This window comes from Myiozetetes cayanensis, unplaced genomic scaffold, assembly GCF_022539395.1.
Source record: "Myiozetetes cayanensis isolate MyiCay16 unplaced genomic scaffold, myiCay2020 scf6-25, whole genome shotgun sequence".
NCBI lineage: Eukaryota > Metazoa > Chordata > Aves > Passeriformes > Tyrannidae > Myiozetetes > Myiozetetes cayanensis.
The window spans coordinates 14,603,462-14,628,075 of NW_026087853.1; the positions used below are offsets into that span (position 1 = coordinate 14,603,462).

At 36.8% G+C, this 24,614-nt stretch overlaps 1 protein-coding gene across 1 annotated transcript in view; it reads left to right on the top strand.

Moving 5' to 3' along the window:
• Positions 1-24,614, top strand: part of PPP4R3A (protein phosphatase 4 regulatory subunit 3A) — a 45,109-nt gene that overhangs the window by 10,756 nt on the left and 9,739 nt on the right. Inside the window, exons 3-10 of the mRNA XM_050337037.1 lie at positions 7,713-7,811; positions 10,413-11,030; positions 19,942-20,019; positions 20,103-20,219; positions 20,707-20,823; positions 22,141-22,272; positions 22,362-22,464; positions 23,323-23,481. Coding sequence (XP_050192994.1) covers positions 7,713-7,811; positions 10,413-11,030; positions 19,942-20,019; positions 20,103-20,219; positions 20,707-20,823; positions 22,141-22,272; positions 22,362-22,464; positions 23,323-23,481 — 1,423 coding nt within the window. The remainder of the gene's footprint in view (positions 1-7,712; positions 7,812-10,412; positions 11,031-19,941; positions 20,020-20,102; positions 20,220-20,706; positions 20,824-22,140; positions 22,273-22,361; positions 22,465-23,322; positions 23,482-24,614) is intronic.

Consider the following 24,614-nt stretch of genomic DNA (forward strand, 5'->3'; position numbering starts at 1 on the left):
TTGAACATAGGACTCCACTCTGAGCCTTAGAAATGCCGAATGTTTCTTGGTGTGTTTATTAAATCTGCTTTGTAGCCTGTTATTTTTCATGTGAGGTCCACTTACCCATTCCTTTAGTAAAATGCGAGTTCGGAGTTTAAACCTGATTCCATATGAGCTAAACTTGGAGCTTAGCAACTGAAAGGAAGAGTAGCTTTTTTCCAACTCTGCTTCTAGACCTCTGAACTGCCTTAACTCAGTAAACAACAAGAAAATCAAGTTGGTACTCCAAATCCCTCTGATCTTTCTTTCTGACTGCAGGAGGCCACTTATGTTGCCTTATGTACTGGTGAAGTTGCAGCCTGAGACAGGAGACAACTGCAGTTGTTAGTTGTGCTTACAAAATTTCAAGAATGTAAGACTTAAAACTTCAAAGTAACTGTCTGGTGTGTTATGATCTTACCAGGCTTTTATCTCAGAATTTTGTTTTGAGGGTGAACCTCCATTCCATTTTAAGGGGTACCTAGCAGCATGTCTGTTTTTACTGTGACATACTCAGCACGTGGCTTGTGGGCACTTCAGATATCTAATGGAATAAGTGGATGAGTTCTGACTTAGTTTCTTTTTACAAGCTTCATGTCAGCCCAGACAGTCTTTTATTGGACCAATTGAAATGTGTGATTGGAAGGAAGGAGAGACCATGTGTGGTAAATTACAGAAACTTGCTGTGCCAGTTGCTTTGGATCCTTCAGCAAAAGTGTTGTAGATACCTTTGTGATAAACATTAAAGTGCTTCTGCTGGTGAAAGAACCTTCAACCTATGCTGCACTTTAATGCCAGTGTGAAACAGATGGTCTTATTAATTGTTGATATCGCAAATTACACAATCTTATGGTATACATATGTGCATTCTAGTAACTGCACAGCTTAGATAATTATTTATCAAAATAATAGTGTGAAGGCCTAGGACAAGTTTGCCTTGCTGCCACTGTTCCCTTGATGTGTAAAACATACATGGAAATTAAACTAACAAAAACCCAAACAACGACAACAAGAAAAACCCAAACAACAAAAACCCCCAAAGCAATAAAAGTTATACCCTCTTAACCTGAGCTTCTAGTAAAATTTTGTCTGTTTTTTGTTTCTTGATGTTTTGGATTGAAAGCCATGACTGACCTTTATGGTGGTAAATACCACTGTCTACCTTTCCTTTAGGAGAGAAAGAGTACTTTGGGAGACCTTGAGTCCTGCTCAGGGACTCATTTATCATACATCAACCTGAGATACTTCATCTTGCATGGTCTGCTTTCCAGTCTTCCCAGACTTTTATCTGACATCAGGAGGTTTGAAATAATTCTGTAAAGCATGGACACATAGACAATCTTAACTACCCTTTCACTAGTCAGATAAATTAATCTTTGTCACAATGAAGGCTCATTTTCTGCTGTGTGTTCAAAAAGACAGATATGTCTGTGTATCTGATTCTGCAATATAGAGTTGCTACAGGTGGAAGTGGTTCAGAGCATCCAGAACTTCCTGGCAAACTCATTACTTATGGTAGAAGTAGAAGAAAGGAACCCGTATGAGGAAAATGAGCTAGAAAGAAAACAACTTGAGAAACTAATGTCCTGTGGCTCAGAAAAAGGACTTAATATTTCTTATGTTAAGGTACTATTTGTAGGCAAAAACTTCTTCAGAAAAAGCAAAATGTGCATCAGTACAGCTACTTGGACACCTGACTTGTATTCTTGTTTATAGCTATATGTTAAGTTGTGTTGGTTTCTTATTTTAAAGTGTTAGATAATGGTTCTATAACTTTGCCATGGAATATACTGGGTAAGTAGTAGCACACAGCTTAAAAGCAAATTTTGTTTAGTAAGTGAAATTTAATTATACAGTGCATTGTTTGATCACACATGGAATACTTGGTTTTCCTCTTCTGTTTTTGGTTGTTTTCTTAGTATGCTAGTAAAGGTAGAAGGTATCTTAATTGTGGGGCATTTTTTTTGAGGCATTGAAATTTCAGAATGCTAGTGACAGAGATGCTGTTCTTAAGCAAGTGATCCTTATTCAGAAAACAAATTGTACTGGTATATTAGGAGAACACACCTCTTCCTATGCAGCCCTGAAGGAGGAAAAAATATATACATAGCATTTATCTAGGGAGAAACTTGATACGGGTGTGGACTTGGGTATACACTTCTCAATATACTTGGGCAATGCTTTAACAAGAGAACAATAAATATCCTCAACTGTTTTGTAGATACATCCATGAACATCCTGTAACCCTGTGATGAAGTATGTATCCCTTTTTATGTCTGAAACAAGGAAGACCCGACTTGCTTACAGCTTCCTGCTGCAGTCTTGTCTCTGCACTAGAAGTGTTGTGTCCTTTGCTTTTGCAGCCTCTTTTTCAGTTCCTCACAAGAGTACAAAGCTTCGGCTCATTCAGAGTACCATGCAGTAGCAATGTAACTTGGTCATCCTTGAATGATGGAGAGCAGACTTATTAATAAAGAAGCCAAATTTTGAAAAGATCCAAAAAGGCACTGGCAGAATGCTCAGAGAAGATGAACTTCCTACCTTTGCTGTCATGACAAGCGAGCCAACAGTGAAACTGTTTCAATAAAATTTGTGCCTATGATAGCCAGGTTAATGTGGCTTTGTGAGCTGAGGGGATAAACAAGGGGAAGGACTGCTCTTGGGTTTGGGCTGAGCCAGTTCATCTCTTTTAAATTAATATGCTTCTTTTCCTTCATGTCTGTTTTCATGTGTAATCTGATTTTTCTGCTGTTGCTTGGTATGGTCATTAGGCTAGTGAGTTAACATTCTGTTACAGAACTAATAAATTGATTTAATTCCTCGTGATTCATGGGAATGCAGCTGTGAAATCACTAACTGAAAAGTCATGTATAGTTTTTGAACTTCCAAGGAAGCTAGCAGAATACAGGCTGAATATGCATTTGATACGTTAGTCCAGTTTTAGGGATAAATTGGTAGGACATCTAGATAACCAGGTTCCACGTGAGGAAATGCATAAAACCAAGGGCAGAATTGAAGCTTTGTATTACATTACTTGAGTGGCTTTTTTAGCTGGAAGCTTCTGCCACGACCTACCACAATAACTGTATATTTACCTTAAAAAGCCTGGGTAGTGCCAGTAGTTGATTTCTTAAACAGAAGCCTGCTTATGAAATTGTACTTTTGATTGTAAATATTTACATAGCAAGATGCTGAAAGGTGGCTTTGCAGGGAAATGTCTGTGACTGTAAACAATGTAAGTGCCTAGATAAGGAACGAGCAATCAGGCAGTCCCTGAAGGGGAGAAACAGCCTTGCTGTGTTGAATTTTCAGTGTGGGCCAGAAAGGTGTCGTAGGCCTGAATCATTTGAGGGCTAGTAGGAAAATATTCGTTTGCTTTTTAAGATTGAAAGCAGGAATTTCTGAAAGACCTATCTAATGTAGGGGGTTACTACTTCTTGAGTCTAACCTGAATCTTATAGGGATGCCAAGAGAAAGTTTTGGAGCTACAGACAAGAGTAGTGTTCTCCCTGGACACACACAGCAGTGAGAGTCCATGGTCAAACAGTAACAGTTTTGTTAATTTTATCACATGAGGAAAGAAATCATAATTTTACAACAGAATCAGATCCTGAGTACTAATTGCTCTGAAATTCTTCATTGTGAAATCCCAGGGCTTGCTTTGGAGATCTTGTGAATGCTATATAACACATCTGCTAATCAGCTTTCCAATTGTTAAATAAAACTGATTTAATGTCTAATAAACTTGTGACTTCTAGTGAGTGTTATGGTGAGGATTTTAGACTGATAATGTGTATTCAACAAATTTTTACTCTTGAAGAAAGTAGGAAGCCTTTTGGCAATAATTTCAAGAAATGAGAAGTCAGAGGGTAGATACTAAGCCCTGTTCTTTTAAGTTCAGTTGCCACTGCCTCCTGGCTTGAACTGTTGCAGTAGTACGTTTGAAGGTTAGTTTCTCTAGGCATGAAGTCTCAAATAAAACTGTAGCACACAGCAGTACTTCCTTGAAAACCTGTAACTAACCAGAATGTGCTTCGTGTGGGCTTGGTGCAGCCAGAAGTGAGAGAAGCAGCACAGAAATCTCCAATTGCATTCTGAATTGTTGCCTCAGGCTCTGTCCTTATAAGGATTAGAGTGTACAAAGTTACCCTCCATTGATAAAAATGATTAATACCTCTTTATGGGAATGTTAAATACACAGGTCTCCTGAAAAGAGGCCATGCTTAAAACTTCTGGTTCCATTTAAAAATTCACCTGTGCAGTCATAATGAACACTAATATGAAAGAAGACAAATTTATATAAATGCTCTTGGGGAGATGAGCAATTTTTGTATGGGCTAAGGTGGTGATGACAGATCCAACTGGCACTACCGTCAAAATACTGTCTTGCAAAGCAGCAAATGATTTCCAAGCTTGAGATAAGATCGTGAACTCCACATAAATAGCTCCTGATTATCATCCTCTTTAAAAAAGATCTTGCCAAGAACTGTGATGCATCTTGAAAAATGTGAGGAGCTCAAATGCTGGGATTCTTGCAGAGCACTCAGTATAAAAGCCTTCAATGATAAAACATCTGTCCGTGTTTATGACAGTTGATACAACTGTGATTTAATACTGCAGTTTCACATTCTAATTGTTTAATGATGAGCTAGATAAGAACAAAGTTTAGATGTTCTAATCATACCATCCAGTTCCTTGTGTAGAGGCTAACATTTTGTATGTAATGCAAAAACAGAGGACGTGTTTTTGATCAAATTGAGCCAGAACTTCCACGAAACATGTAAAATTGAAGATCTCATCAAGGTGTAATATGCAAGACACATCTCCTTACCTCTGACTGGTAGCTGCTATTACTAAGCGTATTTATCCATGCTCCTGTTTTCCCTTGGAATGGAGAATGCATTCTTAAGAAATTTCAGTTGCTTTCTGGAGTTAAAAGAAGTAATGTTTGATATTTGAAAGCAATAAATAGTCTTATTCCATAGCTGAGAGATCCAGAGTAGTTAGTGGATTCAGATTACACTGAGGAGATTTCAGATCAAGCACACAGATTTTATTCTTAAAATAAAACAAGCAGAAACAACATTGTTGTTCATGCATTTTTTTATCTCTAACTACATTTAGAATTTCCTTTCGTCATTTATTCATACAAGTCAAAGTCCTGTACTGCTCTTCTTTTTGATGATTATAAACTTTGTAGGATTAACAAAATGAAATTACATTCATAACTGTCAGCATTTAACAGTGAATTTAAACTTTGACAGAACTGTGTATTATGCAGCAGAGTGAAGTGCTTTTGTCACTGTTTCATGTTCTCTTCTTAAAAGACCTTTGAGGCAAGAAGGGCTGTACAAACAAATACTGTTTCCTAAAGATCAGAGAGTAGCAATTGGTAGATTTCTGTTTAGGAAATGATAATAATCTATAATATGAAACACTTGTGTAATAAGACAACAGATAACTAATAACTTAAAATTGTTGACGTTGGCAATTGGAAAACACTTTTCTGATATTAGTAAACCAATCCTGATATTAGTAAAGCAGTTGCTGTACTATGGCCAAATACACTTCTGTACATCTGTGACTGTAGTTTTCAAAGGCAGGTTTTAAAAATAGTCATTTCCCTATTTGTTAGTCATGTTCTTTATCAAGAAGAAAATAAATTTTGAACTTTTGGAAAATTGCTTGCTTAGAAATCTAACCACTTTGACTTCAACAGAATTAAAAGTAGATGGGAAAGTTGCAAGTTCTACTAGGATCAACTTGAAATGTAGTGTTAGGGTGAGTTGTGGGGTTTGGGTTTTTTTAATTAACTAAGCACTACACAGTGTGAAGCTAATGAGACAATGGCCTTGAAAGTTACTGCAGTATGAATACTAATTGCAGAGATTAATGTATTAGAATTTGAACCTGATACCTACAATGAATACTGCAGTAAGATGCATACTGTTTTTAACAGATGGTAAACAAAAAAATTTGTGGGTTTGGTTTTTTTTTTTTTTTGGACCTTCACTTTTTAGATTTTTGTAAACTTATTTTCCTTGCTCTATCGGAGTCAGCAGTACCAGGTGCTGTCAATCTGTTATTACCAGAGTATTTGCACCATGACTTTGTAGAGAATAAGCTATTAATTGCAATTTTTTTTCTTCCTTTTGTATTTTGGAGGTGGTCTTCCTAAATCCCTTTCTTCTGTGTACCACCTCTTCCTCAACCCTTTGGAAAAGGAAAAGGTAAACTATTTGCCATTTACAAGGTAAAGCCATTAGTGCCTCTGAAGCAGTATAGCTGCTCTGGTAATGGCAAATTGATTATATTGTATTGCTTGACAACCCTAATGGATCTAGCTGATGGTGCTATTTAGATTGTAGTTTAGTTTAAGGAGTTTTCCAGTAAGTGCATATCAAAATCTAAGATTTCTCTTTATCCTCAGTGTTCATTTTAGTATTTGAAGCAAATTAATTAGTAAACTGTATTAAACTTTATAAATGCTTGACAACTTACAGTGCTTGTGCAAATATTTAAAATTGATTTCTTTAGGAATAATCACTATTAGCAAAATCTCTACTTTAAGAAATACAAATTCTGTATTTTATGTTCCCATTGAAATGCAAGTAGAAAAATCCTCATGTCCCTTGTCCTAGTGAGTAAATGCACAGTTTGGCACTTAGCTGTCATAATACAGTTTCATGGAGATATATATATTTACTGTGGCTATATTTTAGCTGTTATAGGAAGACAAAAGACTGAAAATAAAACTTGATTCAGTATGTGTAAATATTACCAATTTTCTTTTCTTCTTTTAATATTATTTATTTATTTATATTTTTAATTTAGTTATTCTAAGAATTATTTAGCAGACTTTTAACTACTTCATCAGATGCCTTGTCAGTGAGCGGCACTGCTGTTTGCTGCATCAGCTGCCACTTTTGTATATTGGGTTTGCATGCAGTATGAGGGCTCTGATGAACTCTTGAACTACCTCTCTTGTAGATGAGAACTTAAGTGTCTGGGCACTACATATAGTTAAACACAGCTTCAAATAATTTCTAGAAATCTAGGGCAAAACTTCCTTCCAGAATTGTAGTTTGGAATAAGTAAAGCTCCTGTGCGTGGCTCAGTGTAAAGGTGTGTGTGCTCTCAGGCAGTTAACTGTGCTTATTCAGGTTTCTGTTCTTTAAACCTTGTAAGCCTCTCGGGGCTGCCTTTTAAGCAACTGTTCTGTGCATTAGCACAGTGTCTTCTGGGACCTATAAAAATGGAAAAAAAAGAAAGATTGTAACTTTGATCCTAAAGAAGAAGTGTAGTTTTATGTGATCCAATTGAAACATTTTTAAAAAAACCCCAAGCATAAAAGCCGCAAAAGCTGTTGCTTTTGTTATTGTATTTTATCAGAGGGTGTACTGAGGTAGAAGTGCATATTCTGGATCAACCTTTTTGAGATTTACAGTATTATGATCACGTGAAATAAGAATTAAGACCTTCAGTATCTTTCTGAAACTTCTTTGTTCTGATTTATGCAGAAATCGTTTTAATCCTAAGAATCTTAGAGTATATAAACATTTTAAAAAGTATTTACATTTGTGTTGTATTACTATCCTGTCAGAATTAGATCTCAGCCTGTTTTTATTTAAAAATTTTACTATTTAAACACAGAAATACATTGCCTGAAAATACTCTTCTTCTCTTTAAAGGATACCTTGATTGTGTGGTCTGAAGCTGAAAATTATGATTTGGCACTTAGCTTTCAAGAAAAAGCAGGATGTGATGAAATATGGGAAAAAATATGTCAGGTAAGTTTGATAAATGTAAGATTGAGACAGCCTAATTCATCCTAATGTTTGTGTTCAAACTTTTTAGGCTGTTTTAAGATGAATCTCAACACAGTACATAGAAAGCAACAACTATTGTTTTAGCACCTCTCTCAGGATTTTGCATTTTTGAATTTGAACACTTTCTCCTTCCTTCAGAAATTTAATACAAACTTAATCTATGTTTTGGGTACTTTTTTAGAGGTTTTTCAGGTTTTGCTGCTTCACATAACTCTTTATCTCTATTATTGCCCAAGGAGGTGCACCTCTGAAAAACTTTCATTACAATAATGTCATAATTAACTTTTTCCAGATTGACCAAAAGGGAAAAGATTACCTATCAAAGCTTTATTGTAGAGAGAAGAATGTATGTGAGCTCTTTGTGTATTTTATAACATATTTCTAATTAAATAAATACCCTAATGTAGTATTGTATATATGGTATATGTAATAAAACAGTATCGTATTTACATTTCTCTTTCTACATTTCTCATTCTTCTGTTTCAGGTGAGGGAAATATTGAGTACCTCTCAGAACTTTTTCCATGTAAATGTTTCCAGGCTATGAAAGATTGATCTGATAGTTGGAGATAGCTCTGTCCCTGTATTATCGCCTTAAAGATACAGCTTTAAGAATTTAAACAATTTATATGTAGCATGTATATATTTTAACGAGGAGCCCCTGGTGGTCTAGTGGTAAGGGCGCGGCGCTGTCACCGCCGAGACCAGGGTTCGATTCCTGGTCAGGGCCACTCCCAGGCAGGTGGGGCTCGTTAGCCCTTAAAGGCAACCCACCTACATCCTGAGGACCTCGCTGCCACCGTCCAAGCTCGCTTGGCCCCGGCAGATGAACCTTAGGATTAAAGGGTGGGCTCAGTTCCGCGCACACTGTGTCTCACCTAAAAAAAAAAATCCAATGCGCAGGCTGGAAGGTGTAAAGACCTTCCCCGGATCTTCGCTCGCGAAGACTGGCCATTATTTATTATTATTTATATATTTTAACATACGTTTTACCTCTGAGAGCAGATGACTGTATAGTCACCACATCAGTATTGCTTGTGGATAGTATTTGGTCAGTTATTAACCAATACCTGTATTGGTATTGACCAATACCCATAAGAGTTTAATCAGTATAATCACTGCTGTTAGTTCGTTTTGTCAGTTCTTATTTGGAGTTTTTTCTTCCATTCCAAACATTGCAACTTTTCTTAATTCTCGGCTACACTGTGTGGGATTTCTCTAAATTGCTCTCTGTGCGCTGTTTCTGTTCTTAACAAACCTCTAACTCTCTCCACTCTGTCTTTTGGAATTCATTGTCACTGATTTCAGAAGTAAAGCAAAAGAAATATGTTTTTGTGGTGGCATGTGTATAGATTATTCCTTTTTTTAGGAATGAGTCTTTTCAACAGTTTACCACTTATGTAAATAAGTAGAGAAACTTAGGTAAATAAGTACAGAAACATTTCCAGGAACCTTAGCAGTCAATGGGTTGAAAGTTGGGGACAGAAACAAAATGGGGAAAAGGGGAAGTTATGTTCTTGGGAAACACCCAGATAAGAAGCCCAGCTTCCTCACCCTCATGTAAAGATCTAATATTTTTGTAGGAAACCAGTGTCTTTACATCCTGTTTTGAGGCCATGCTATTGTATTTATGTCTAGTGCACTTTATAGATCTTAAGCTTCCTCTGTCATGAAAACTTCTTCTAAAAGGAAAACTTTGATACCATTTATAATGAAAGTGGTTGCTGATGTATAAGCAGAACAATATGTGGTTTTTAACAGTGTTTTGGATCTTAATCCAGGTATAGGCTTGCTGTTACAAATGAAGTATTTTTCTCCCAGGGTTTTTTTGCTGACTTTCAAGATGAAAAAGAACATTACCTTCTACTGCTCTGCACAGCAGTGCCTTTCTGAATTTGACACATCAGACTCCAAGCAGATGCTAAAATTAAGATGTCATTAAAGATGATATGCTCTGGTGCCCAAGCATCTGTCAGTTTTTTTCACTAATTCGTACTTTCCGCATTTCCTCGTATCTCTAGAGAGGTCTTTGCAGGTCCTGTGCCTTGTTTTTCTGACAGTTTTCCACTTCTCTTTTGTCAGTGTTTGGGCTTTTCTGTCCTTATGAGGGGATTCTGTGTCTGTGGAGTATTTAGAAAGTGCACGGTAACAGATTTTGACTTGCAGGTCTCCAGAACTGAAAACAATAATTAAATCAGCAAGACTGGTCTCTCTCCTCTGTTTGAAGTTGCAGAACCTTTCAAAGCATCAAGAGCAGTTAGTAGCCTATAGATGAGTGTTTAAAGCTGTCACTGCAATAATGTAATACTGGTTTGCATTTAAAAATCTGTCTGCAGAGAATAGACTGGAAACGTAGCTTAGTTTAGTAGTCTATTAAAAAGTTGCCATCCATAATTATCTCTTGATTTTCCAAACCAACTATATTCAGTGTCCAACTTAGATTTGCACTTCTCTTTCACCCATACAGATAAAAAGCATGTGATACTTCAAATGATATTTTTTAAAAATCATTCAAGCAGCAGAAAAATTAATCTCTGCTTTTTTCACAAATTTTATTTTGTAGGTTCAAGGCAAAGACCCTTCTGTCGATATTACTCAGGACCTTGTCGATGAATCTGAGGAAGAACGTTTTGATGATATGTCATCACCAGGTCTAGAATTGCCATCCTGTGAACTAAGTCGACTAGAAGAGATTGCAGAACTTGTGGCATCTTCACTGCCTTCACCGTTACGCCGTGAGAAACTCGCACTAGCACTGGAAAATGAGGGTTATATAAAGAAGCTCTTGGAAATTTTTCATGTGTGCGAAGACTTGGAGAACATCGAAGGACTACACCACTTATATGAAATTATCAAGGGAATTTTCCTTTTGAACAGAACTGCACTTTTTGAAGTCATGTTTTCCGAGGAATGTATAATGGACGTAATTGGATGCCTAGAATATGATCCGTCTTTATCACAGTCACGGAAACACAGGGAATTTCTGACTAAAACAGCAAAATTTAAAGAAGTGATACCTATATCTGACCCAGAGCTGAAGCAAAAAATACACCAGACATACAGAGTACAGTATATTCAAGATATGGTCCTACCCACTCCCTCAGTTTTTGAGGAAAATATGCTATCAACACTTCATTCTTTCATCTTTTTTAATAAAGTGGAAATAGTTGGTATGTTACAGGTAAGTTTCAAAATTCCATAGTCTCTTATTTGCACTTGGGCACAGAAAGTTGGATAATTATTCTTGGAAAAATTGAAGTGCTTTGGTGGAACCTTCACTTCTTTGATTCTGGAAGTGATTGTGCAGTATGGCAGAAAAGGTGTGGATTGAGCACAGAGTTGTTAAAAATATGTTCTTAAATGTCTGGTTTTGAACTAGATTCTCTGTAACTGATTTAAATGGAGTAAACGTGTGGAATCTTGAATAAGGTTGTTTAGAATGAATAGTATTGTTTGCATTTTGAAGCGTTGACTTTAATAGGAATTTTGAGGGTTGGAGGTTTCTTGTATTTTGGGACTTTTTAGTCACTAGGCTTAAGGATATTTTTGTCATGTAACCACAAAAAAAATTTAATTACTTTGCCTAAATTTCTCAATACAATCTCCTACCAGGATGTAACTGTTGCTATTTTTAAAAGTAAATGAACTTAGTTGTTTGGAAAGTACATTTTAAGAACACAACACTGCCTTAGGTGCTTAAATGTTTGCTGAGTTTACCTTAATAAGTTGCTAAATAATGCTACTTGGAATTACCAGTTTTTCCTGAAGTATCTTACTGCAAATGTAAAGAGATTATATGATACTTTAGATATCTTAACAACGTGTCTTCAGTATTCTGCACCAACCCATGAACTTCTTGAACAGTGTTACAAGCAGAGGAGCTTCCTAAAGCTTCCAGCTAACTCAGCACATATATTTTTGTTTGTAGAACTTAATTATCTAAATTATCTTAATTCTCCTAGTGTTTAATGAATGAATAGCCACTGCCTTTGTAGGGGCTGTCTGATCTAGAGAAATGGACTTAGTGCTAGATGTTACTGATTACCTTAATCATATTTATCCTCAGTTTGACTCTCAGGATGCACCCTGTATAATTTCATTGAAAATACAGCAAAGGAGAGTGAAAAGTCCTTTTGCAAACTCATACAGCAAATAATTACCAAAACTAGGCCTCACAACTTTTCATCCACCACCCACTCCCTTGGAGCTTTAATATGTTGTGTCCACATGTGAAGTGTTTAATAAGCAGCCGGATGTGCAGGGCATCACACAGACCTTGCTGCTGAGGCATGTGCCTGGAGGGCCTGTGAACCAGGCATTGGAGCAGCCACTGGAGGCCCAGTGGAGTACCTGGGGCATCTTCAGTAGTACTAGGCCCTGGCTTATGCTCACCTGAACCAAACTGTTCATGTCTGTGTGTGTGTCCTTGATAAACAAAGTCACAGTTGCTTGTCTGGAACAGAAGGCCTTACTCATTTTGGAGCAACCAATTTGAGAAAGTTGACAAGCCTGACTCTGAGAGAATGCCGAGAAGATTCAGTTAAGGGGTCTCAACTTGAGCATCCAGTTGACTAGTAGTCATACTGTCATAAAATGTCTTGTCTTCTTTGCAAGCTAAAAGCAAATTTCTGAGCATGTTACAATTTGGCTGGAGGAGGGGAAGAATTACTCAGGAGTCTTGGTGACAGTGGCTGATTCTGAGGGGGATCTAGAACTTTGAAAAGAAAGCTGGGAAAGGAGAAAGAGGACCTGATCCGGCAAAATCTTTAGGGTGTGTTTACCAGATATCCCAAGATAACTTTATTGAGGGCTAGTGACTGATGAGTTTCCTTTAATCTGTCTCCTACAACCTGTGTTAGGTTAATAGGTACAGGGTAAGTTTTGGTTAGAATAGCAAGTTGTATTGTGGTTGCCAAAATTGTTAGTTGCAGTTTAGAGGTGCAATAGACGCTCAGGGCTGGTTGTGATTTGCTGTGTGACAGCAGATTTCGGAACCTTATCTTCACTTCTCTTGCTGTTGTCTGTCGTTGAGAATAAAGTGTACTCCATGTGTGTGGGAACCAGAAGAATTGACGTTGCATTTCAGAGTTAGATAAATATTTCAAATTGTTCAAGTGCTTTCTACAGCTTTGAGGAGATAAGAGTGGTAGCACACAAGAAAGATAATACATCCTGTGCTATATTGCATTTCCTAGTACTTTCACAGTACAGTTCTATAGCAGTGAGTGGGAACTCCCTGAATCTGTAAATAAGCATCTGTTGGAAATCATTTGACATTGTTGATCAATTTTTGATTTTGAGGAAGTTAAAGACCATCACAAATTATATGTCCATTGCGTTTTTAAAAGGCTTGACTGATGATTTTTCAAGTTCTTGCAGTGTAGCTCTAAACCAAGGTTTCAGCCTATTTACCAGGCATTTAGTTTTTCATTTATTTGTAGAGCAATATGTCAGGTTTTTTCTGTAATCTCTGCACTCTAAACTCTCATTTCACCTCCCATTCCTACAATCTGTGTATAAAATGTATGATACTGTTCCTTCTCCTTTCTTTAAGCAGAATAAATATTGCTCTGAGAACAAAATTAAAAGATTGCTTTTGTTGATTTCACTTCTGTGATTAATTCCTAAAATCTTTCTTCCATTCATGTATGGTTTAACGTGCATTTAAGGGTTGGAGGTTTCTTGTATTTTGGGACTTTTTAGTCACTAGACTTAAGGATATTTTTGTCATGTTACCATGAAAAAAAATTAAATTTCTTTGCCTAAATTTCACAATACAATCTCTGTTGGTAGTTGGTTGTATGATAATAGTTTATGTATGTGTGTGGGGTGCTACTTCATGAAAGATTTAAAGTTCTCTGGAATTCCTGGCATTCATTATTGTAGATCTTACAAGATCTTGGTGCTCACTAACCCTACATGTGCACTGAAGCGGTTTCTTTTGTAAGTCATTATTAATTTAAAAGGCTCTAAAATGCTTCATGGTAGTTTATTGGGAACTGTGGATGAGTGTTAAGTTCTTTGTTGATACATAATACAGGTTGTTAATGTCTCTGCTGTTGACTTTAACTGGTCTCTCCTGGACCATTGAGGATGTGACAAAAGAGATCTCCCTCCTTCTGGGAAACTGTACTGCTCAGGATAAAAGTAAACTCCCTGAGTAGTTGATATCCTGTGACATACTGCAACTATTGCATGTACAACTGAGTTGTTGTGCACTGTTCTTTTCTCTCTTGCTGGCTGTGAAGGAAAGGAAAAGATAAACTGTTACATCCATTGTGAAAATAAATGAGCTCTAAAGAGGCCTTTCCGTGTCAGACTGTGTATTAACCAGAGTGGCATTTTGCATCCTCTTCTCAACTCAGCCGTTCCTCAGTTTCAGAGAAGGGACTAGAAATTTGTACAAGACTGTGCAGATTGTGTCTTATACTTTTACACAGACTGAGTGACTTTACTCAAAGCCACCACTGTGTTTTATTTAAGGCATTTGCTGTCAAGATGGGTCATTTAGGGTCATTAAAGGTTATTGACCTTTAAGGTCAGTTTTTCAGTTATAACTGGTGGATTCTGTAAATGAGAACTTGCTGATTCTTAAGGAGTTCTGGCTTTATTAGAGAGATTTTGGACGTGTTTAAGAAAAAACAAATTCTGTAGTCCTGGAAGATGCCTGCTTTCCTGATTTTGCCTTCTTCAGTAGGTAAATAGCTGTTGCCCCTCTGTGGTAAAACCAAAAATAGAGACTAGGTAACCTTTAGCACTTAGCATTATGAACCTTATTCCTCCCACCTTCTTCATGAAGGTTGGCTTTCCCATAATCTTTACAAAAATGCTTACACTGATGGGCTTTTCTGACAAATGGAGGTTAGTTTATTTGTGATACAGTTTTATAAGATCTGTCATTTTAAATGAGCATGTCAACATTTCACTGAACTAAGTGCTGTTGTTCCATGGTGAATAGCAGAGCCATGAAAGCAGTATTTCCAACCTGCAGAATTAACTGCTGTGGAAACTACTCAATGGCAGGTTGTGTGATTTGCTGTATGTAAGATACGAAAGAGGTATATAACATGTTCTTGCAATTTCAGCCCCTCCTAATATGCTCTTACTGCTTGGGGTCCAACCTGTTCTAGTCTTGAGATGTCATAGCCTTCAAGAAACCTTGCTGAGACATGGAGTTCGCCAAGTTTTGAGAGTGGGGGTGGGACAGGTAAGTGGTGTTTCTTGCTTTATATGACGCTTTTTTGCAATTTAAAAAATATATACTAATGTTCGCACTGGAGGCCACCAGTTCTTTCCCTTTTTATTATTAACTAGTTAATAAAAAAACAAAAACTTGCAAAACTGCGCCATAGAGTGAGCAAACACTGTTTCCTTCTGTTCTCTCCCCCCTTTCTCATTGGCATATTATTTTTGCCAGCAAGATCCTGCAATGTTTTTATCTTCCAGAATACAGAATATTGTTAACATTACTTCTGGGTATGTGCATTTAGACTTTGGTGTCTTTTATTTTCAGGAAAGTTGGGAGTAGGAGGGGAAGATTTGACGTGTTAAAATAATTTTTGTGCCTGATAGAGCGGTGATCACATGGTATTACTGTACTAGGAAATGAAACTTTAAAGACAAAAATCGTGTTACTGATGGTCCCTATCTCCCTTTTCAAGAATTAAAAACTTGTAGGCATTTAGGTACATCTGTGTATTTCATGCATTTATGTATAACAGTAGCCAAATTTTAATTTTTAAAGTAGTTTTACAGATAGTTGCTTATTATTAATTGAGACCCATGGATGTAAATGTAACTATCTGTAGTTGTTTTAAAGGAAGAATTGTGTCAATGCATGATGATGGTTTTACCCAAATCCAGTCTATTTCATAGTAGTTGACTTAGGAAAAACTGGAAATTAACTTTCAGCAAAATACACCTTGTAATAAAGTGTAAAAGGATACCACCTCCTGGGGTAAAGGATTGGTGAAAGATGTTTGCAAGTGGTGCATGCTCATGATTTCTGGGATAAACTTATTCGTTGTAGAAAACGATATTCCATGTGTGCAGAAACTGCAGAAGTGATTGGGTGGATCCCACTGCTGTTTCAGTGTTGATGCGAGTGGAAGTAACGCACGATGAAGGCCTATGTGGAAAGGCAGTCTGATATAAAGGAGGTTTTAAACTAAGACATCTTCTGGTGTGGTAGCAGGAGGGAGTGTGTGTTTGAAACTGTAATTATCTGTTCACTGGTAACATGTTACGAAAATTTAACTTTATGGGCTAAAATACAGTTTCTGCCCAAAATGAATATGGAGGTGGAAAATGCAATGGAAGGTATGCTCTCTTCCCTGCTTAGGTATTGTTGAGTTTCTTGGCTGAGGTTTTTTTTTGAGAAAGGGATATTTTTGTCATTTATCTGTAATCACAGGCACAAAGTATCTGATAACTGCAAGTTAATTACATTTTAAGAGAGGCCTGGTTTTGAAGAATCCTTTTTTAAGTGCCTTTTGAGAGGAGGAGGATGACTGCTTTGAAAGTTGTATCACAAATGTAAATAGTGTCTTTTTTTGTGACCCTACTTTATCTGTGGGTTTTCTTGTTTTTAAAGTCATAAATGATTGAGGGAGTAGTTGGCCTGGCTTGATTTTATCTTCATAAGCTTTGAAATGTGTTAAATCCTGGAAGCATCTGTGTAGATCTTGCAAAAGCATAAATGAATATACTTAGTGTCTGGTATACACATAGTTTAAGTATTGCACTTCTAATAATTTCTGTGCATGGGGAAAATAACTAGATTGTAAATTACTCCATAAACTGTTGTTTGCAGTTTTATTTCCTTGAAAAACAGTTGTGACCTTCACAGCTTCTAAGATACATCTAAATGTGTTCTGATACTTGTCTGTATGAAGAAGCCAGATTCTGCAAAGTATTATGTATTTGCATTGTGTTAACTTCACAAACATATTTTGGGTGATTTCTGTAAGTTGGGGAAAAAAGAAAACATCTAAATTTGTGTAATTGTAGCATTCAGTGTTGGTGCTTTGTGACCTCTAAAATATGTGAACTCTGCCCTCAGACTGAGCATTTCCATAGACTCTGGTAGTGTTGTTCAGGAATGTATCTTTAGATATGCTGCCCTTGTCAGGAATTTTACAGACGTGAGGGAGAGACAATCTTGTATTTAGACTACTCATTGCAATCACAATTTTTCTATAAATATGAGAGGACTAGTTTTTTTTCTCATTCATAGCAACCTGTCTGCCTTTCATTAAGCATCTGGAATGAGATAAATGCTAAATGCTTTTCAGGGCTAAGCCATAACTGTGAAGTTGATAACAAGTTGTTCTTATTTTCTTGGAATAACTGCCATTTACTGCATATTATCCATGTAAGGGTGGGATCTTTCAAATCACTCAGATTCACCTTAATTTTTGATTTTAAATAGATCACAGTTGTTCTGAGTCCTAGAGCTTTCAGATAATCTTATTAATTTGCAAGTACAATGTGTTTAATAGGGTTTGGGAGAGAACATGGCATGGGGAATGCTTCAAAATTATATGTAAAGCAGAACTGTAAAATACTGTGTTGTGGTATATGTTTGGAATGCTGAAAAATCTTTACAGACCAAACTTCTGCAAATTCTTCTTGAAACATTGAGTGTCAGCATTGAAGTCTTTGTCACTTGCCAGCGTTTAAGTTCTCTCTACAAGTCCCAAGCGTAGTAACAGGGTGAGTGGGTTACCCTTCACTGCAGACAGCTGTCTCTTGAACTGGTTGGGGACGTGGCAGGATCCAGTCCCAGAGCTGAGCTGAGGTCCTGCCCACGCCTTCCTGCTCAGCCAGGTCTTGCCTGTCCTGCTCTGCTGTGTAGTGCTGGAGGTGCAGCTTCCCCAGCCACCTCTGTCTCTGGTAACTGCAGCGGGTCATAAATGAGACCCACATGTTACCAGCGATGCAGGGTCTCCTCTCCTTCTACATTTTGACTTAAAAATCCCAATTTGATACTTTGGGTAATATTGTATATTTTTTTTTTATGCAGAAGCACTCTAATCATGGCTCTCACATATTTAAATACTGAAGTTTCCATTATTTTTTCCCAGTGAGATTTTTCCCATTCTGAGATATTTCTGTGATACTGATTTGCCCTTACTCTCAAGTATCATGGAAGAGGTGAAAAGTTGATTTCACACTGAGAATGGAAATAGGAGTTATGGTTTCCAACTGGGGATAAGTGTGCATCTTCTCCATAGTTTTCATATCTAAGATTAGTTTTGCATCTTGATCATAATAGAAAAAAGAGAAATTAAAGCAAACTATATAGTCTTTTCTTAAGTGCACTGCATGTTCTTCAAAAAACGGGGGATTTATGGTAGGGGGGGTTGTTTGGGGTTTTGTTGGGTTTTTCTTTTATTTCAGTAAATAAGTATGTCAGTATCTCTGCTGTGGGTTAGTTACGTTACTTGTGACATCTAAATATTAGAACAGAAAAGTTACAAAGCCGTGTAACAGCTGGATAGCAGGTAGTCCAATATCCTTGTATTCTCTCATCAAAGTTAAAGTTCTGTTTCTTGAAATCAAACACCTTAATAGTTGTTTAGAACATGTTTGACTGTTGATATCTGAAAGTCAAACTTTATGTCTCCTTTACTTGATCCTCCCGAGTGAATTTTGGTATACTTCAAGTGAGACTTCTCTTGTCTCTTTTGTTTTGATTTTGAAGCAGTCACAGAAATAGCACATGAAATTGTGTCCAGAAATCATTATTTTTCATTGTCACAGGACTGTTGGGTCAGGTTAGGAGCACAGCACAGCATCAGACAAGAGGAAACGTGGCATATTCTAAATTTAGGGTTTACCTTACAGTGTGGTGAAATGCCTTGTAGGGCAGTAGCTCATGCCAGCCTATTTTGGGTTTATCTGTGTTGTCAGTGCCATGTAGACATCCTGGATTGTGTTGTGGCAGTGTTGTAGCAGCATTAGCGTGGTATGCTGTCAGAACTGAGGTATTCATTTTCTCAGCAGGGTTTCAAAGTGAGCCTGGATGAGGTACTGAGGTAATTCACAACATAAGAGAATTTTTGTGGATGTAACTGAACTGCTTTCATGGTTTTGCTTTACACGGTGCAAACATAAGCAAAGTAACTTGGGTTTCTGGTACTGTGGCTTTGGGATGGAGGGATATTGCACTTGGTGTTACTGACTTGACAAGAAAGAACACTGGCAGATTCTGAAAAAATCTCTTCATATCTGATGTACAGGTATCTTTCTCAAGCAGGTGCTGTCTTAATTCTGTATAATACTGGGGAAAGGATGACAAAGGTTTATTTCTGTTTTAATAGTCTCCTAGTTCTTAGGAGTGTAAAGGTTATGGAAATCTAAGTATTACTGCTTCTTTCAATCGAAATACACATTTCTAATGTGTTTGCTGCTGTTTGTAGTTTTGCTAAGGTACAGCAGCATGAAAGATAATGGACTGGTTTTTGATTGCTGCCAGCCAGAATACCCAATAAATGCTGTATGTAGTAGGAACAGTTGTTTTGATTTAGTTTCTAGAATTCAGCCTTTTCACAACACTGTGGGAGAAAGAATCTCACCCCATTCCTGCAGCCCCCCATCATCACATCCTTGCTTTTATTCTGCTGCAGAGATTTCATAACATTCCAAAGAGGGAGGGGTGTGTGTGTGTGTGTAGGGCTGTGTTGGGAGGTCATGTTTATAAATGTTTGTAAACAGTTGAAGCAAGGATAGTGTGGTTTAGGGGGACAGGCATGTGACAAGGGGGAAGGAAGTTAAAGAAGTCATAGACAAAATGATGAGAGTTGCAATAGAAAATAGAAAAAGGACGGCCAAAGGCAACACAACATATGTTGTAACCAAGAGTGAATTGTTGGGGAGTGGAGTGGTGCTGAACATGATTAAAACTCAAAAGCAAAATTCATATTAATTTGTTTAAAAATTGAATTAGAAAGCTGATACTGGTATGATTAACTACAGTATACAAGCATATGTTCTCTTAATTCCAGGAGGCATGGTTTAGAACTTTATGTTATACTTGGATGCCTTTTGATATTGTCAAATAAACAAATGGTATTGTTTTGCCTTTGTAGGAAGATGAAAAATTTCTGACAGACTTGTTTGCACAACTAACAGATGAAGCCACAGATGAGGAGAAAAGACAGGAATTGGTAAGAAATCTGTAAATACATATGAAAGGGACAGTTACCACAAAGGCACACCTGTATCTGACTAGTATATTCCTGGTTTTCAGGTAAATTTTCTGAAAGAGTTTTGTGCATTCTCACAAACACTGCAACCTCAAAACAGAGATGCGTTTTTCAAAACCTTGTCAAATATGGGCATACTGCCTGCACTAGAAGTCATACTGGTAAGTCATTTCAGTTCTATTTGTCATGACAGTTTTGTTCGTCTCCAGAGAGGTTTTTTCAACAAGTAACTTCAGCACAAACTTCAGCAACTGGTTTTCTGATGTGTTTGCTTCATTTGTCTTGTCTTAGCTTGAGATTCAGAATGTTTAAAATAGTTCTGTAAAAGTTTAAAAGCAGTTACAATATGATATGATATTGGTAAGTGCCCTGGCATTCTTCTGGTTTTGTTTTCTCATTTGCTTTCCTATCTTTACATGCTTTTTGGTGTACAGTTAAGTAAGAAAATAGAAGGGCAGCAAAACCATAAAATTTATTTTACCCAACAGTTGTCAAAGGTACAGGGAAGCAGTGAGAGTTGACTCAGTTTTAGAATATGGTTTTAGCAGTAATTAGGTTTGACTTGTGAGTAGGAATTAAAGCTGTATGTTTTTTGGTTGCATTTAAGCCTTTCAAGGAAACATTAATGATTATTTTTGGCTGTTCCAGGGTATGGATGATGCACAAGTACGAAGTGCAGCCACTGATATATTCTCTTATTTGGTTGAATACAACCCATCCATGGTACGAGAGTTTGTCATGCAGGAAGCGCAGCAGAATGATGATGTAAGTAGAGAGTCCCCAGAAATTGGTGTTTGAAATTACTGTTTTAGATTTATGACTCTCTGATGACATGAGCCCTAGTTCTGAAGAAGTATGGGATATAGTCATGATGGGAACAAGACATTGAACTACAATGCTTTTAAAAATTCTGTTAGGTGACATGAGTGCTCACTGGTTCAGATACTTGTTCCATTGTATGTAAAGGAAAACAGGTTACCATAAACCACCATTTTGGTTAACATCAGCAGTCATGCAAGCAAAACAAAATGTGCTTGAACAATGTCCTCCTTAAAATGTGAAATGTAAATTTCAGTCTTGATACTGGCATGTACATGTGTTTTTATTTTACATATAAGAAACCTGTGTTCAGTTTATTATCACACATGTTGAAAGTGGAATTATGGCCCTAAGTGTCAACACTTGTTGACAGATTTTCCAAAGATCCTCTGTAACTGATTAATACAAAATGTTAGCACACAGCTAGTGGTAAGAAAGGTATTTCAGAGTGGTATCCAGTGGACTGAAAACATTATGCTGCCTTTTTCACAGAGGAGATAGTTAATGTTTTCTTCTTGTAACTGCCAAAAACATAACTGGAGAACAGGAAGCTACTGGTGCTACTGCTTCTGTACTGAAAGAAAGGGGTAGCTGGGACAGTGAACATTGCTGGTGGTTCCAGCCACTTGTGTCTGATGCCTGTCGTCTTCTGTGGGGGAGAGTGGTAACCAAGCAACTTCAGTTTAGGGATTCCTAAATGTAAATTTTATTTTTTACTTTCATGTGTTATTCTTGTTTTCTGCAAATACACATTGGGGTTATTTTTAGGTTAATATAATTTAATCAAGTTCAATAGCATTATAAAATTTCCTGTTGTATGTTTGTGGAAATTAATCTTTTGGTATGTGTTTTAAAGGGGGATACAAATTGAAACTTCTTTACTCTGAAAGGGCTTCCAGAAATTGGTTGAATTTTGAGACTGTTCAGGATGTGCCTGTGTACTTTTTATCTTTTAATGTTTCGGTTCGGACTAAATTTGAAATTAGATTGTTAATTTCATTACCGTTTTTAGTTGCTTTAAAAGCTTCCTCTTCACTGCTTGCATTCTTACTGTTGAAGCACTGATCAGTATGTATCAGTGGTATGTAAAGTTAATTTGTTTTTGTTAAGCTTGGGGGTTTTTGTTTGGTTCACACTTCACAAGATTTTGCTAGAACACATTTTTAACCAGGCAGTAACCCTTTCAGAAGGTAATTTCAGATTTGGGACAAGGGAGTAGCATTAGAATTGATTTTTGTCTTTTTTTTTCTCTTCCCCTGTTAGGATATATTGCTCATAAACCTCATTATAGAACACATGATTTGTGACACAGATCCAGAACTTGGAGGGGCAGTGCTACTCATGGGTTTGCTTCGTACTTTAGTTGATCCAGAAAATATGCTTGCCACTGCCAATGTAAGTAAATACCTTGAAATGGAATTATATTTGGGTTTCTTAGAGTATTTGATGATATGTTTTACATGTGGGTTTTTTTCATTCTTTAGAAAACAGAAAAGACAGAGTTCTTGGGTTTCTTCTACAAACATTGTATGCATGTTCTGACAGCCCCTTTATTGGCCAATACTACAGAGGACAAGCCTAGCAAAGGTAAATGAATACCTGTCAAAGGACATTTTCTGTCTTTAAGAGAGTCTGAGACATGTTTTACATAGTTCGAAGTAAAGTATTGATTCATGATTTAGTCATTTGAATAATGCATAAGCATAACGAGAGACCTGATTTATGAAGTGACAACATTTACTGCAGATTTGGCTTCAGCAAAAATTATTTTTATAGTTTTTGGGGACTCATGGGGCAGTTCAGTGACATGGACTTGCACACATGCATAAATGTTTTTTAAGGTCAGGGATTACCAGAGATGTTGCAACATTTCCCCGGGGAAGGTGTGCTGAATTTGAGGGTATTGTTCTTACATCAGGCTAAGAAAACAAAGATCAGTAATGAAGTAACTGTTCGTGCTGGTTACTAGCAACAATTTTTATTACGATTGTTAAAAGAGCCTGAGATATTTCTTGCATAGTACTTTTGTTAAAAGGCATCATAGATCACAACTTTGCTTCAGACTTGGTCAAGACACTGTATGTGGGGTGATACTTTATGATACAGACGTGTGGACATCATAATGAGATTTGGTTAAATAAGCCTGACTGCGTGTGTTAGTGTTCAGTTCTGTACTCTTCAAACACCAATTTAAGAAAATGTAGTTGTTTCTATATTTTAGGAGGTTTTCTGCCATATCTGTATTTATAGAAAATAATCCATAACAAGCTTGTTCAATTTCTGTTTTAAAGACTAAACACATCCTGCAGCCTGTCCCATAAATTGTCTGTGGGAATATACAAGAACTTGGAAATGTTCACCAGACTGCAGTTGGATATTTGAAGTTAGCTTCTGAAGGCACTATTCCAGATAAGTTTCATTATTTTGGTTTTGTTTCTATTCCAGATGATTTTCAGACAGCCCAGCTCTTGGCATTAATACTGGAATTGCTGACTTTCTGTGTAGAACATCATACCTATCACATCAAGAACTACATCATTAACAAAGATATCCTGCGGAGGGTACTCGTTCTCATGGCCTCGAAGCACGCTTTCCTGGCGCTGTGTAAGTTCGAAAGCTAAGGAATAAACTAGTACTTTGTCAGTGCGAAGTGTTACGGGTCTTCATTCTGCTGGGAGAAAACTGTTCATAGGCCATGACAATTTGTGATTGAATATGGAAATTCTACTGTTATAATCCGTATTTCTCATACAAGTTTATAGATATGTCAGCTAGTATTAGGAAATAATTTTGCATTTATTCATACCTTTTTTTCTTAAGAAAAAGAATTATTTTCTTTCATTTCAGTGGAGTGGTAATTTGAAAAGATGGTATGTCAGTATTGAATATACTAAGAGAAGCGTTGTAAGTTTTAGTATTTTTTTAGAAGTTATCAGAGTTACTTAATTAGAGATACAGCTACCTGACTGCATTAAACTGCACAGAAATTCTGTGTGCTGCTCTTGAAACTCTGATAGTTTCTTGACCATGCTCAGCTCAGTAATGGCAAAGCAGTGTGACTTAATTCTGAAGGCAAGTAAGAGATTTTTTCCGTAATTCTGTTGTGCACGTAGAGTTAAACAAAGCTTGAAGCTGACTGAGTAGTGCCATACGAAGAGAAATACCTTTTAAATTTGTAACTGAATAACCTGCATTTGATTTTAGAACCCTTTAATAATCTCTTTCCTGTACACCTCGTTGCTAAGCAAAATGTGCTGCCTTTTAATGAGATCATACTGTACTTTCTCATGATGCATGGACATTCTCTCACTTGTATACGCTTTGGAGTTTCAGAAGGAGCTTCAAACTGTAAATTGAACCTTTACCTTATTATGAGTGTGAAGAAAAGGTCATTTACCAATTTTAAAATTAGATCATTTATATCCCAATCAAATAAAACTAATTAAATCTAATCAAACTTACATTTGAATAATAGGAATGATAAGCACATTTCTCAGTTCTGTACTGAGAAAATATTTTACCTTTACCATATGTAATTTAAAAACAGAAAATACACCTTTATGTTAGTAGTAAGATAGCGAACAGAGGTGGTTTCATTTGTACAGTCATGATGGAGGATTTTTTTATGTTCAAACAGATAAGTAATCTTCAACAGTGTAGTCAAGGCTATTGAGAAGCAGAGAACGGCTGAATGTATTGCTTGTTTCTAGTACTGTATGGTGTATACAAACCAAAGT